The sequence below is a fragment of the Rhinopithecus roxellana genome, chromosome 3 (genome assembly GCF_007565055.1).
Source record: "Rhinopithecus roxellana isolate Shanxi Qingling chromosome 3, ASM756505v1, whole genome shotgun sequence".
Lineage (NCBI taxonomy): Eukaryota > Metazoa > Chordata > Mammalia > Primates > Cercopithecidae > Rhinopithecus > Rhinopithecus roxellana.
Genome location: NC_044551.1, coordinates 27,040,137 through 27,055,918, shown reverse-complemented (window position 1 = coordinate 27,055,918; position 15,782 = coordinate 27,040,137). Strand labels below are relative to the sequence as shown.

Here is a 15,782-nt window from a genome sequence, read left to right as displayed (position 1 = left end):
TTAAAAGTGAGTATTAATGCCTCATTTCTTATACTCCTCTTTGAGGTTTTTATACCTGAAAATGAAGGTGTTATCCGTCACAAATGATCAAAGGGCAATTTTTTTCCTCAGTTCAGAAGGCTGATCTGACTGAGTTGTCCTGGGTAAGAGGCAAGGACCTTCCTCACTGTGCTTAGGGAAATTGAGGCTTCCTTTGCAACGTGGATATTCTAATTAGGAATGTTATTTTAACAGTTTGTATACTGCTTCTGAAAAGAAAATTGATAATACAGAATCTTCAACATAGAGTCGTTCATTATTTCAAACAAAATATCACAGCTTTTTAAGTCTTTATTACTACAGAAGTTATTCAACACATACACAAAAATGAGGCGGGTTGAGTGGTATCTTATAAAAAATTTTAAATTGATTTATATTGAAAAAACAAATCAATAAGCACTAGACCAAATGCTACCCAACATGTAAAATTCTATTCTTAACATATTCTCATATTTTGTTCATTTTTATTTTAACGCTTTCTCTCTCTCAAAGGTAAATTTTCTGGCATATACTTATCCCAAGCTAGCAAAGGCCAGAACTCCTGAAGGACTAATTGTATTCATTCATTTTCTTGGCCCAGCATGAAGCTGGTAGCTTGCTTGGTTCATAGCAACAGGGGAGAAAAGGAGGCGCTCATCTTTATCTGTCCTTATCCAACAGGAAACCAGGCCAGTGGACAGAATGCAATGAAATGCCTGTTCAGAAGGCATTCTGAAAGATTAAATGGCAAGAAATTCACAAGGTTAATTTGCACCCAAGTAACTAAGTGTTCCCTCCAAACCTGATCCTCAGCCTTCAAAGGTGGAAGCTTCTGAAGCTATTGATTGTTAGCCACAATACACATGACAAGATATTAGTTCAGTGAGGTGACGGTTTAGTTATTACCACTAAAATCACCTAACAGAGAGTAATAAACTAGTGAAGACTGATACTTTCAATCACAAGTAGTTTACTAACCTTGGTCTTACCCTGAAAATGCCAAATTAGACTGTATAGTCAAATCTGCCTCAAATAGCTCTAATGTTCCTGTCATCTAAAAATCAGACAGTTGAGTATTTCTGATAGTTTATTGTGAACATATAAAATAATGAATGAAATAGGTAGAACATATCTCAGTAGCCAACTCTGCTTTTCAAAATTCTATGGAAAACTGGCCAAAAAACAAGCAGCATACTTCTCTTTTACAAATTTCTAGATTAAAAAAAGGCGGGGGGGGAGTCAATTCAGGTCTCTTACAAACATATAAGCATAAAAACATGGGTTATAAATCTCAGTCATACTGCCTTATTTTTATCCTGGTACTTGCATAAATTCTGATATAAATTTCAGAATAATAAAATTACTACCAATACATCTAATAAAGTGATACGTTACATTGAGGCTTAAAGTTAATGCATTTTGCTTGAAGAACATTTATGTTTCTAACATACAAAATATTACATGAAGTATTTAAAATTTCAAGAACAAGGCTAATCCTTTCTAAATTTCATGACAAAACTCATTTGAAACCAAGATAATATTCAATCTTTACTCACAACAATTTCTTAGATTTAAAGCATGCTGATTTCATTTATTTGTCAGTGAAAAGGTCATAGTGCCGGTATACTGGTATATATATATATCAAAATGATGATGGCTCAGAATTTTTTAAATGGAGCAAGTAAATTTTGAAAGAAGAAAAATACTCAAGGGAATATGATTAGGAAAAAAAAATGTCACTACTTCGCTCTTCTTAGCCACATACATTTGACCTGTACTGCCAGAGGATTTGGGAGTGTTGACCTAGAATTCACATTACTTTCACAACTCCAAGATTACATGTTAACAAAACTAAAAGGTGTCAATTACCTGCTACTCTAATATGAAATGTTTAATTTACAAGTCCCTACAAGAATTGAGAAAGTCCAAAGAAAACATGATTAGGTTAAAGTTTAGTAAATCCTTGATGAATTACAGAGATATTTTCCTCTTAAGAATATAACCTTTTAAATTGATGATACTCAAACCTTAACGGAAGCAAAACACCGGGTTGAGGAGGACTGGTATTCCTAAAAGAGTGTTGGTCATATTTGCTGCTGTATTATTTGACTATTGCATCAATAATGCCAACCAGTAGGAGATATGTTTAATTACCCTAATATCATTTCGGCAAATAGTCAAAATAATCCAAGAAGAACTTTCAACATGCACCCGATGTTTACAAGTATATTCTTATTAGAAGCACCAAAAACTGTTTATGGCATACTTCAGATGAACAGGCATGTTCTTAGTATTATGACTCTCTTTATAAGCATAACTACTAAAGAGGAATGTAAATAAAGTTTTATTACTGGAAGCCTTTTTAACATTACTTAAAATCTTTTTACATTCTAAAAGAAATTAAGGACAAATAGTTATATTCTTCTTGACGTGGATTTTCATTACTCAAAGTTACTTAGTGATATTCCAGTTTAGAATTCAGCATAACATTAAAAGGATCATTTGATTATTTACACCTTCAGGTAAAACTTATACAAGTTTTCAAATTTTGGAAATATAGAAGATGCATTTAGGCAAATGTTATCATATATTTCTATTCAAACTGATAGTTCTCAGTTGCTATTTCACAAATTTGTGCCAATTCAACACATAAAATCAGTTTGGTCCCCTATCCAATAAATACTACCAACTAAAAAGTTATCAGCATTTGAAAACTCAGTATCCACTTCTCAGAAGTGAATACCTGGGTACATAGATTCTAACAGTAAAACTATTCTGACAACAAATAAATTTAATATTTTTCCCATGAAACTACATCTGTAGATGCTCATTTCTCAATGGAGATGCAGTAATGAAACTCCATGTAGAAGATAAACTCCTATCAGATACACAAGTTACACATAACTCAAGTTACACAGCAAGATACTGTACTTAATCCCTGTGATCAAGATACATTTAATTCTGATTTTACCTAAACATAATTTCAAACTGAATCTGTTAGTATAAGCTAAAGTAGATTTACTTCATTTAGACACAGTATACATTATCATCAGTTTTATGTGCCCACTGAACTTATACTCTGAGGGAAAAATTAAAAAATTTATTTAAGTTGCAATTAAAGTCCTCTATTCTTTTTTCAAAAGATTGAAGTCTTACTAGTTTAGCAAAATCTTAACAGATAGGTTCTATATAAAGACACAAGGCATGGCTAGCTTACTTTACAAAATAACATATATGAAGAGGAATTGCACAACACTGAATTTATAAAATTTACTAAACCCGTGGAAATTTTCTGAAATATTTTCTTACTATTGTTTGTGAAAAACTGTTAGTTTTTATTTTTAAAATACTTATTCGGCATGTGGCCTCTTTAAAATTATATCCAAGTTGACTTTTCTTAATACATCAAAAAAGCAACATCTTACTCAACACTTCAGAGATAAAACCGCCTACTTTTAAAATATTGTTTTTAAAGTAAGTTTTTAACTGTGATAACATACCAAGATAAATGTGTCCATAAATTCCTAAGAATAATAAGTGTTAGGGCTGTATCTCTTGGGGTTAAGAGGGGTACATCACTCTTTCTTTTGGCCATTATCAAACTGATAATGATCAAATAGAAAGGTATTTCCACAAACCTGAAATCACAATACCGATTTAGAAATATTCTTGGTATTTTAAAATTCTGCAGATCAACTTTGTCTGGGCAGGTTCAAAGCCTCCATGGCATACTGAGCAGAAGAGTTTTCTGCAGGCAGGGCAGATCTATTAAAAAACATGACCTGTGACAAAAATCAATGTGCTAATCTCAAACCAAACAACAGTATCAAAAGCATAAAACAGAGATAACCTAAGATAAAATGTCCTCAAACTAACTCAGTCTAGCTTGACAGGTTAAGAAGGGGGGTTAGAGTAGGGTTGCTGCTGGTTCTTTCCGTTTTAAGCCAGGAAGACTGGAACACCCAAGTATCCAAATAAATGAATGCCATGAGAAAAAGATCACATTGTGGAGTTTGGAATGGGAAAGAAGAGACAACCAAGAGCAAGATATCCCAAATTCAACGAAACTATTTCAGTGTTGCTTTATTTAATAAAGTGCTCAAGTTCAGAGATACACATTTCTGCTTCGTATATGCTGCCTAATAAAGCACAAACGGGGAAAAAAAACTAACCAACATAATGAGACTTGCTTTTAACACCATCACAACTGGAAAGCTTACTCTACATGTCCTGTCAGCTTTAATAAAAGGCATCTCCTCTGGCAGGATGGCTTCTTTTTCTCTTTTCCTGATAGTGGTAAGTGGCATGTCAAAGAAGAAATCGCTTCCCATTCCACCACCCACCTCCAGGAGACTTGTTTTTTGAACCAAACTTTCAGGAATATCTCCACTCCTGTTCGGCGGTTCATTTAGGACTTGGGCAGCTACCTGAGTAAGACTATCCTCGACTAACGGAATAAGGAGAACTCCCTCTCGGTTCTGTAACCGGCGGACTGCTTGTGGGGAAAATCTTCCCATCTTCATCTGCGCTGACATTACTCAAGCGGGGAATCCCACTCTCGCCTGCATGCCGAGGGGAGGCTGGAGGCAGGCGGAGAGGGCCCGCCGGACACAGAAAAAATTGGAGGCGCCCACGGATACCCTCTCTCCTGGAGAAAAAACTGGAGGCGCCCACCCATACCCTCTCTCCTGGAGCCCAGGACGCGCACCAACTCTAGGCTAACCCCCTGGGCCTCCCGCCTCTCTCTTCCCAACTTCCACTGAAGCCCAGTGAAAAAACCTATGATTTTAGATGCAATCGGTACTATTAATAAATAGTACCTAGGAGAGCACTGAGACCGGGACACAGCTGGAAGCTAGCCTCTGTCCCAGAGAAAGCTGTGCGGTATGGGCCCAGCGGGGCCGACTTCTGTGCACAGACCGGGAAGCAGTAAAGGTTCCGAACTGCTCCAAACCCGGAGGACCCCGCCGGACACTCTGGATTACCTCCCCACTCCACTCCCAGGGTCCGAAAACACGGGACGTCTTGCAACTGGCCGGTGTCCAGCACGCGCGCTAGGACGGCCCCAGGCGCCCACCTCTAGTCTCCCGCGTACCCAGCGGGCTTCGGGGACGCCTACAAATCGGTTCCAGGTAACCGCGCGCGTTCCTCCGGCAGCACATCGCCAGGCCACGGGCGAAGGGCTCCCACCTCCTGGCTCGGCCAACTCTGGCAGCTTGTTCCGCACACATGACGTAACCCGGTATTAGATCAAACTTTCTGGCATCTTGAACCCACTAGGGTGGGTGGAGGGATGGAGAAGATGGGAGAATCCTCTCCACTGCAAACCGCGCCGGGCCCAGACTGACTCAGGGGCCGAATGATTTCCTCGTAAAGAGGAAAATAAAAACCTAAAGCTTCCGCTTCCCAGCCCCCCTCACTTCCCCTAGCCCGTGCGCTCTCTCTGCGCGCAGCGGGAAAAGAAAAGGAAAAATTTAAAAAAAAAAAAAAAAAAAAAAAAAAAAAAACTTTGGGGGATGTTTGGTGGGTTCTTTCCGCAGTCCCTGCGGACAGACCCACGGTCCAGGCAGGAGCTCCTGGCGGCGCACACTGGGGGCTCCCCGCGCCGGGATCCGGATACCAGTCAGCCTGCCGGGGCTGGGAAGCGGAGAAGTCCCGACTCCCCGGCTCCCGCCCTTTTCCGAGTCTCCTCGCGCCCCGCAGAAGCAGTTGGTCTGGGCAGCCCCGGGGACTCCCTGGGGCACCTGGCCTTTCCGCGGAGGCTTAACAAAGAGGGGCGCGACGCGAGCGCTTCCCGCCGACGCCTCAAGCCATCAGCGCCGGGGCGACGCAGGCTCCTAGGGTGCGCGCCGCCAGCTGCTGGTGCGCGCCGATCCCCGCCGCCGCTCCTTCCGCAGGGCCCCGAGGCCCGGGTAGCCCCGGCTCTCTGCCCCTTACCGGCTTACCTGGGGTTGCTGCTGTTCCAGTAGACAGCGTAGCGGTCGGCGACGGTCTTGGAGCCCGGATCTTGGCTGAACACACACATCCAGAGCACCAGAAACACCAGCGTCAACATCTCCACGTGCAACATCACGCCTGGCCAGCGGCGGAGCCCCCGACGCGCCACTCCGGGGAGAAAGCAGGGATCCGGAGGGAGGGAGGCAAAGGGACAGAGAGAGAGCGGGCGCCAAATAAATATGAATAAATAAAAATGAAGGGGGGCGAGAAAGGAAAGAGGCGCCCACCAAGCTGGGGAGGGGTAGGAGAGCGAGAAGAAAAGAAGGCGGTGTGGTGGGGGGGGATAAAGACAAACTCGCACCCCCACTGGAGGGTTCAGGAAGAAAAAGGAATCACAAGATGGAGAGAAGCGTGCGTGTGTGTGGTGGCGGCGGCGAGGGCGGGGGAAGAGGTGCCAAGCTGTGTCTCGGGCGGCGGCGGCGGCGGCGGCAGGCCGGTCACCCCGGGAGAGGGAGGTGCGCGCCGGGCCGGGCGGCTGCAGCGCGGGTCGGGGTAGGCGGCGGCGCGCGCTGCACAGTCACCGGGAGTTTCGCGCCGCAGCCGCGGGGAGACATACACCGGCCCTCCGGGCCCGGCTCAGCGTCGGCGCAGCGGACTACGCACGGCTCCGCCGCCGCCCGGGGCCCTAGCACTGCGCCCCGCTTCCCTCCAAGTTACTTTGGCTGCCGGTGGGAAACTGCAGGAGGAAGGCGACGTGCAGATAGGGGGCTGCGCGCTTGTGGTCCCGGGAGTCTGAGAACCCCTTTCCTCAGCCTCCTCTGTGCCTTAGCCGGGCGACCCCCAGAAATCTCAGAGGAGTCGTAGGTGCTGCGGTACCGGGCGGTGCGCGGAGAAGGGTGGGGATCCGGAGCCGCAACCCAGCCCTGTTGGTGTCCTGGAACTGGTTAAGCGGCAGCTGCGCCGGCGAGAAGCGGTCTTGCCTCGAAAACCTCAAAGAAAAGTTTGGCTCTTCGCGTCTTCCGGCAGGTCCCCCAGCACAGTCGGACCGCGGCGGTAGCGGAAGAGGGCACCCCGGGTGCTGGCCGAGCCTCGGGAATTTCTCGCGCGTGCTTTCCTTGGCTGGGTGTGGGTGCACCACAGTAAATGAAGAGCAGAGGTTAAGGCCAGCCGGCCTGGCGGAGCTGGGATGCCTAAACCTGCAAGACGACGCCAACCCAAGTGTTCGGCTGGAGAGCTGGAGGGGAAACAATCACTTTCAAATGGATCCCTCCAACTCCTGGATGGGCTGATGTCAGTCTCCGATCGCCTTCCGAGGGAGACTGAGCCCCCACACGCGGTGCCAAGAGCCCGGGGGTGAGCTCTCAGAAGTGTTCCTGCGACTCCGGCGGGTCCAAGCCTAGCAACTTGTAGAGATGCATCAATCAGTTTGAAATGGGAAAAGAGAAAAAAAAAAAAAAAAAAAAAAAAAAAAAGGGAGCGCACGAGCGAGTGGCACCTCCCCGATGACTACATCAGAAAACCTTCCCGCAGCTGCTCCTCTTTCCCTCCTTAGGCACAGCAGCAGCAACAGAGGTGAAAACCACAAACCGAATCCTAAAACCCCTACCCAGGCGGGAAAATAAATAAACTTGAGTGCAGCAGCAGCAGCAGCACGAGCAGCCCAGGAGGAATTGAAACGACTGGCAAGAAGTGGAAAGGGTTTTGCAAAAGTCAGTTTTGCAAAAGAGGGGGAAAAAAAAGAGAGAGAAAAAAATGCTTTATGGGAAAAAAATCTCCTCGGGCACGCCCCCTCGTTAATGACTTGCGTTTAAAGCCGACAGCGGCGGTGACCCAGCGGCAGCAGCCTCAGCAGCGCGCGAGGTCGCGCGCGTGAACGTGGACGTGGGCGGGGGGATGGGGCTCCGCCCGGGCGTGTTGCGCGGGGCGCGGGGCGCGGGGCTGGCGAGCGGGCGGGCGGCGCGAGCGCGGGTGTGAGCTCCGGACAGAGCAGGGGGAGGTGCCGCCAGTCCGCGCCCAGCCAGCGCTGCTGCCGCGGCGGTCCGGGTCATGTGGACTGCTTTTTTTTTTTTTTTTTTTTCTTTTCCTCCTTCCACGCCGTTTACTTGGGAAGGGTGGGGGCGGGTGGAGGGGAATAGCTGGTGCAGCCAGTCAGGGAACGGCCTGCTGTTTGCCTACAGATTGGGGGTTTTTCCTCTCTCCTTACTCCAACCGGATTGGTTTGCTCCACGAGAAAGAGGCGTTTTCCTAATCTCCTCCCTTCCCCACGCCTCCTGCCCCCTCCCCCCGCCCCACCTTCCAGAAACCTGACTAATTGAATTACTGGGAGTGCCGAGGCGCCCTCTCCTGCGCCCCAGCCCGGCAGCCACGTGTAACCCTTTGGGTGCTGAATTCCGTCTGGGCTAAGGAATGATTTGACATCTTTCTACCTGGGAGTAGGGTCTTTCGGTTTTAAAGGAACCGGTGCCCACCCTTTGGCTGGAGAGCCGGCATCTGTCTCTAGTACCCCTCAGGTGACGGATGGGCTGGGACGGAGCCTCTGGGAGTGCGCGCTCCACGCCGCACCGTGCCTGGCGCTGGGTTATCTGGAAATCTGAGCACCCCTCCTGTGCCTTTCAACCCTCCTCTTCCCACTTGGGATTTAAAGATTATTGGGCAGGAAGCGAGTTTTCTTTAAAGTGATGCTCTGAAAACACGTTTTTAAAAATCAGGCAAATCACAGTTTAAAGTGATTACAATTCAGCGCGAACCTTCCAGAGAGGAAATGAATGCGGCAGACGAGCCCTTCAGAAATAACCTCACACCTCTTCCATTTCAACCTTGAGGGTGATTTGCTGCCCACTCCCCAAAGAATAAACGCCTTTAACGAACCCGGTGCTGAAAGAAATGGGGGCCGGGGGTGGGGGTGTGGGAAAGAAAGCAGTTCCTTTATTGTTGGAAAAGGCACCTCGGTCCTGGACTTCAAGGGCAGGTTGCAAGCCTGGGTCTTCAGCCGCCACCGGAGCGCGATCTCCTGGCAGCGAGACTGTCCCAGTGCCTCGGGACGCGTCCCCACTGTGGTCCAGAGCCCGGGAAGCGAGCCCGACGCCTGCTCTGCGGGGCCAGAGGCCCCCGCGACCCGCCCTTGAGGGGTCCGCGGGCACGGGAGCAGCGGTATTTTTCTCATGGTCTCTAGGGAGTTTGCTGCCTTAGTGGGAAGGGCAGATCCCCAAGAGAAAAAAGGCAGTTTAGTTTTGCTCCCACACCTGCCTGCTCTCCTTTTTACTTATTAGTCCAATAAAATCAAATCTCACGTTCTCCCTCCTGCGCTTTCCAGTCCTCAGAAGGGATTTCTAGGCGCTTCAGAGCTGTTTGGAAGCGTCCAGACGCCCTCCAGTGGTGGGCCTGCAGTCCGCACCCAGCAGGGGCATTGCCTGCAGCTCAGGCCGGATTCAATTTGGGGAAAATCTAGGGCTATGACCAATAAAGACTGAAAGGAAAAGAAGCAGTTCATAGGGGCATGGAGGTACCTGGATGTTATGGGCTCTTGGCTAAACTTTAAGTCGGTTTTCAATTACAGTAATATTTCCTATCTGAAAAGATCCTGAAATCGTCCTAGGAAAGTGACTTATGTTTTGTGACTAGATACAAATTGCAATCTGTACAATAATGGACTTTACCACAAACCAACCGTCTGCCTAATTATTAAAAATTGAAATTCAGAATGTCGACACAAATACTCCTCCATCATCTGTATGTTTCACAAAGTTCCAGCAGTGAGAAAGAAATGGGGAAAGAAGTGAGAGAACCAATGGATAAGCTCTTATTTTTCAAATCAAATTTTCAGTTAAAGGGTTATTCGCTTTTTTCCCTGGTCTCTAATCTTGCTGATTTTCATGTTCTTGGCCCATTTTAGGGTGTTTTTTTTTTTTTTCTGTTGCAGGAAAGATGGATTTCTTTCCTTGGCTTTTCTGATAGTAGCTCTAATAGGTGCTCATATGACAGAGACAGTTTTGCAGGAAATATTCTGGACTCTTTTAAGAGATATGTGTATCTTTAGGAAGAAAATGCACGACTCCTGTCTGGGATAAAATGCTGATCCTCACTGAAGAGTCTTCATTCAAGGAACTATCAGGTAACAGGGAGCTAGCAAGCTGGCTTCCTGTGGGATCAAAGCCAAAAAAAGGTGAAGAAAAAGAAATGGTATCCACTCATTTCCCATGTGAAATACATACGATAGCCAAATGGTAAAATTCAATACATCAGAAAAATGTGGATGTCATCATATTTAAATATCTCTATTATTTAAAGTTTGAATAGCCCCATGTTAAACAGAAAAAATGTATACATTGTCCTCTTCCTTAAAGTGATTCATAAGATTGGAATAAGATGTTGAAATTTGCAGCTGTTCGTAACATAACTCAAATGTCTACGTGAAACAATTCATAAACCTAAATCAAAAGACTCCGGGATTATATGCCTAAGTGATTATTGGTATGGAAGTTACTAGGCAGTGGGATGATAGATACAGTAAGTCCTTAATGTCAGGGATAGGTTCTTGGAAATTGTGACTTTAAGTGAAGTGGCATATATAAGAAAAACAATTTCACCATAGGCTACTTGATATAAACAAGAGTTAAATTCCTGTGCATATCTCAGGTCACAAAAATGTCACCAAACTTCCAAATAAAGACCAAAACACTTCTAATGTTAAACATTGAAATAAATGTGAGCTAGACATACATTTGAGAAAGATTAATAAAAACAAGTAAGATCATTTAACCAATTTTTCCAATTCAGGATTGCAGGTGGTTGGAGTTCAGGGCTCAAGGAGGAAAGTAACCCGGGACAGGACACCCTTCTATCCTGGGGTGCACTCACACTCACACCCACACTCACTCAGACTGAGAATATTTAGATATGTGCACAGCTTAGAGACAACCTAGCGAGCACAGCTGTGGGATGTAGGAGGAAACCAGAGTACCCGGAGAAAACCCACGCAGACATGAGGAGAATGTGCAAACTCCACACAGACAGAACTTTGTGACCATGGCCCGGAATCAATTTTTTTTTTTCCTCATCACCCATTATGACGAAGTGACGTTGAACCAAACAGCGTTGAGGACCTGCTGTACTTGAACAGAGTTTGAAGAGCTATATTATTAACTGTACACTTACCGTTAGATAGTGCGACTTTGTCTCTTCAGGAAAACATTCATGTGATTTAAATTTATACAAGTCAGCATTATATAAAATAATTTTACTATAATTCGCCCAGTGTCACAGAGGCAATGGACTTTTAAATGACTTTAAATGGCCTTTAGAATGTAAGTATTTTGCCAGGTATAGAAGGAGGTGAACGTATAACAAAAAGAAAACAGCAAGAACCTGAAAACATGGAGACAAAAAAAATGCAGAGAATGTTTGAATGCTTCGAGTTTGACAAGACAGTGTCGTAGGGAGCTGAGACCTGAAAACATAGGTTGGTAATGGACTATAAAAGGGCTTACCTGCAATTCTGTTTCCATTTAAAGCTATAGGCTACTGGGTGCACTGGTGGTTTTAAAGCAAGTGCCATTGAAGCAATAATTTATATGCCTCAAAGCACAAATAGGAATTTATGCGTTTATTTAATTTTTTGGCCTTGAACTACCTTGATCAGTGTTCTAACCTTGGCTACAAATTAGAATCACCTAGGGAGCATTAAAAACAAACATGCAAACAAAAAACAGCAACAACAACAACAAAAAACAATACCAGGGTTCCACTTCCTGTTTTAGCTGGTTAGGAAGGGGACTTGGGATCTACAATTCTTAAAAGCTCTCCAGGGAATACTAATGAGCAGAGAGGACTGAGAACCACTGATCTCAATGAATAACCACTGGTAATTTATTTTTTCCTTAACTAATATTTCAGGCAAAAGTAAGTTCTGCAGTTACTTATCTGGAGAAGTAGCCCAACTCACCATTAAGACCAGAATATTGATACCTTAGAGAATTTCATGATCTCTATTAATGGGAAGTGATACTGATACTTTTAAATAATTTTTACATGACACCAAATTATCTGTGAGTGCCATCTCCAAGATGTGGTTGCAGGGCAAAGCTTAAATATGATTAATCTTCTTCTTTAGATTAGTTTTTAATTTGAATTAGCTGCCACGAGATAGAAGTAGAGTTCTATGGGCTCAGGGTAGCTAGACAAATAAATGAAATAAGCTGGCAAATCAAATTCCTCAGTCCTAAGCAACTTTTAATACAGCAGTTAAATTAGAACTAGTATCCAGAAGAAATAATAAAGAAACTCTAGAGCAAAAATTCAATAATAATTAAACACAAAACTAATAGATGACTAACATAATGGTATTTAAGCTAACCCTGCTATTTTCCTAGAACATTTAGAATAAATTCTTAAGCTCCAAGAAGCTCAGATCCTATCTCCAAACTGTGACTCAGCTGTCCTGCCCACAGACTGTTTGAAGTTACCAATAAAGCACTCTCCCCTCCCCATCTTTTTTTATAAAAAGTTCCTAAGAATCTTCAGAAATAACTCTGCTGACTTTTCTCTCCTCAGAGACTTTAAGAAAAGCTCCTATTCTATTCCTGATCTAGTTATCTCTTCTGTGTACAATCAAAAAAAAATCTATAGAGTATTACATCTCTCCTTTCATTCCTGTGACCTTCAACTTCCATCATGAATTTTCTCCCTTTTCCTCATTCTCCCCTTTATTTTCTGGGGTTTGCTAGAGTTTATTTCCTTAAATCTACAGAGAAACAGAAGCAGTCCTGCAAGATGGGCTGCAATATTCTGGAAGAGGCATTTAAAAATGTTTTTATTTATGAACTTAGTCTATTTGTTGTTTTGCTCATTTCAAAGCATGTTTTAAATTAAACGAACATAGTAAACTTCTTAAACACACAAAACTTTCACCAGTCATTTTGGTGAACAACATAAACCATATAATTAGGCACATTTGTAAATACATGTTATATTTGTATGTATTACAAATGTGTATGTGCTCATATGAAATTTTTTTAAAAAGCAAGCAAGGACTGGTTGATGTAACCAATTTCCACATCACTTTTCATTATCTAGATTTCAGGACATATACCATACATACATTTATGTGACCAGTTTTCAACCATAAAGCTTACATTAGTAAGTACTTTTATTCCCATAAGCCATTTTCAGGTTGTCTTTCACTAACAAAATGTGCATATACATTCTACTCCTCTATATTTCCCTCTTCAGATTTTTAAATTAAAATTAACAAAGTTTATCTGTATTTTATAAATCTAATAGATCAATCAGCATAAAGTATATCGTTCTGGCTGGTGTGGTGGCTCAAGCCTGTAATCCCAGGAAATTTGGGAAGCCAAGGCAGGAGGATCACTTGAAGTCAGAAGGTTAAGGCCAGCTGGGGCAACATAGCAAGACCCTGTCTCAGAAAATACTATTAAAATTAGCCAGGTGCAGTAGCACATACTTGCAGTCCCAGCTACTCAGCGGAGGCAGGAAGATCTCTTGAGCCCAGACGTTCAAGGCTGCAGTGAGTTATGATCACACCACTCTCCAGCCTGGATGACAGAGCAAGGCCCTGTCTCTAAAAAAGAAAAAATTTTTTAAAAATATATATATACTCTCCTGAATTGTTCTTTGCGAATATTTCTATTTGCAATGAATATGTTTTACTAAATTCCTTGCTTAAAAGAATACGTATTACCATGAATGTATATTATCAAAGAAAATAAAAGTTTGTATTTATGTTTTACTACAATGGTAATCTTAGATATCTACAGCAAACTTGTTTTTAAAAAAGGAATACAAATAGAATTTTCAGAAACAAACTTAATTTGTACTTTTTTCTGCATTCAAACTAATAATTAGGATATGTTTCTCCCAACAGGTGGAAGAAAAGCATATAAGTATGCATTTTTGTATTCTTTTACTTGCATAGAGCCTTCCAAAAAGCTGATATATTTTTTAAAAATTTTGTTGATACACACATACACATACACACAGAACATCTGTAATGAGCTTATAGACAGAGAGAAAGAGAAATAACTTATTTTTCAATCAATTTTCACCAAATATTTTCATCAACTTCTGTGAGAATTCTACTTAAAGATGAATAGAGGATATGACCCTTAGTAACCATGATTATATAAAACAGGAAATGCTGTTTCTAAGCCCCTGTTTTAGCTTTGGCTTTGCTGTTTTTCCCCCTCTAGATCTAAACTGGCTAAGCAAAGTAAAGTGTAGAATTATGGCAAACTAAGATATTCTTTCCTCATATTATGTGTACTTTTTTTAGATAAAAGACTTCTTTAGAGGGATTTTGGTGTCAGTATTTTTCAAGTCTGGGAAAAATTGTTCTCCTACTGCAGATTTATAACTCTAGTCTGAGACTTCTAAATGCCTTATGCCAACATTGTAAATTTTATTGTGATGCTGTTAAGTTACAGTTTAAAGTATATATTTTTTAAAAGCATTTCATCTTGTAGTTTGGGATAATAGTTATAAAGCTGGTCTCCATAGAAACCATTTTAACTTGTGATCTTAGAACATCAGGTAATAACGCAGAGAATTATTGGCCAAAACTTTTTTTTAATGAGAAATATTTTACTGAATTGACTCTTTCTAAACTCAAGTCTGGGGAGGAACGTGTGCTCTTAAGATGACTACCTTCTAATCAGAGATTATCACTCTCCATTTCCATTAGTCTCTCTTTTTTTGGCATGTGATGTATGCTAAATTAAATAGGATTTATTGGTTCAGCTAGATTCTGAATTACCCTCTTTTCCTGTGGATTAGGAGAGTGCATTTTTAGCCCTTTTCCTTGAAATCCATCAGGATCTTTTATGTGGACTATCTAGTATTCTGCACACTTCCAATGCTTAATAAATATTACATTACAATATTAGCATAATAATAAATCATCTTAAAGTACTACATGGGCTATTGAGATCCCATTCAGTTTGAGCCAAGACATCAAAAAGTTTTATTTTCTCTATATGCATGCAAAATAATTTAAAACTCCCTTTCCATGAAATGTCCTTGCATCCGTAAGTCTACATGTTACAAAGTGAAGTGGTAAAGTGTGTATCTTCCAGTTACACATTTCACTTGTTCAGTATATTCTGGGGACTGAATTTGCCATTTTAATAAGAGAGAGTTTAAAATTGGGCAGACAAAAATGGAAATAGCATCATTTGTCAAGTAAATGTTCTTTTCCCAATGGCAATTCTGAAATTTTTATACAAGATTACCAGGCCAGCAGCTAGATAGTGTTTCTTGCCATTAAGAAGTTCTGCTTTGTCTATGATTGGTTATGTCACACAGACCTAGAGTAACAGCCACTGAAAACATTAAGATTTTCCTTACAGTTACAGAAGCAAAAATGAAATAGAAAATGATTCCATTAACACAATTCCATCCTCACTGGTTGCTTTAAGGAAGGTCCTAGTTTGCAACTACCATCAAGGAAAAGAATAAAAATATTTCCCTTCCAAAGGTAGTGTTCAAATATTGTACATTTTATCCACCTATATGTAAATCAAATGGTATAAAAATGATGCATCATCTGTGGTAGACAGCAAAATGGCCCAAATCACCTCCTTACAGTGTAATTTTGCAATTAGTCCCCCTCCCCATCAATAGATAGAGTTTTGTTTTGTTTTTTTACCCTTTACACCTGAACTGATGTTGTGACTTGCTTTGGCTAACAGAATGTGGCAAAAGCAGTGCTGTACCAATTTTGAGCCATGCCTCATGCAGTCTTCAAGCATTCCTGTAAGAATGCTGTCCAGTTGCCATGCAGACAAGCCTAAGCTAGCATTCTGGTTAATGAG

At 42.4% G+C, this 15,782-nt stretch overlaps 1 protein-coding gene across 2 annotated transcripts in view; it reads right to left on the bottom strand.

Moving 5' to 3' along the window:
* The window catches only part of EFNA5 (ephrin A5), a 294,485-nt gene extending 288,083 nt beyond the window's left edge, over positions 1–6,402 (bottom strand). The window contains exon 1 of one of the 2 annotated variants that reach the window (XM_010353558.2): positions 5,964–6,402. In XM_010353558.2, coding sequence (XP_010351860.1) covers positions 5,964–6,088 — 125 coding nt within the window. In that variant the 5' untranslated portion in view covers positions 6,089–6,402. The remainder of the gene's footprint in view (positions 1–5,963) is intronic. The other variant, XM_030927816.1, reaches the window with a different exon arrangement.
* Positions 6,403–15,782: the final 9,380 nt, after the last annotated feature.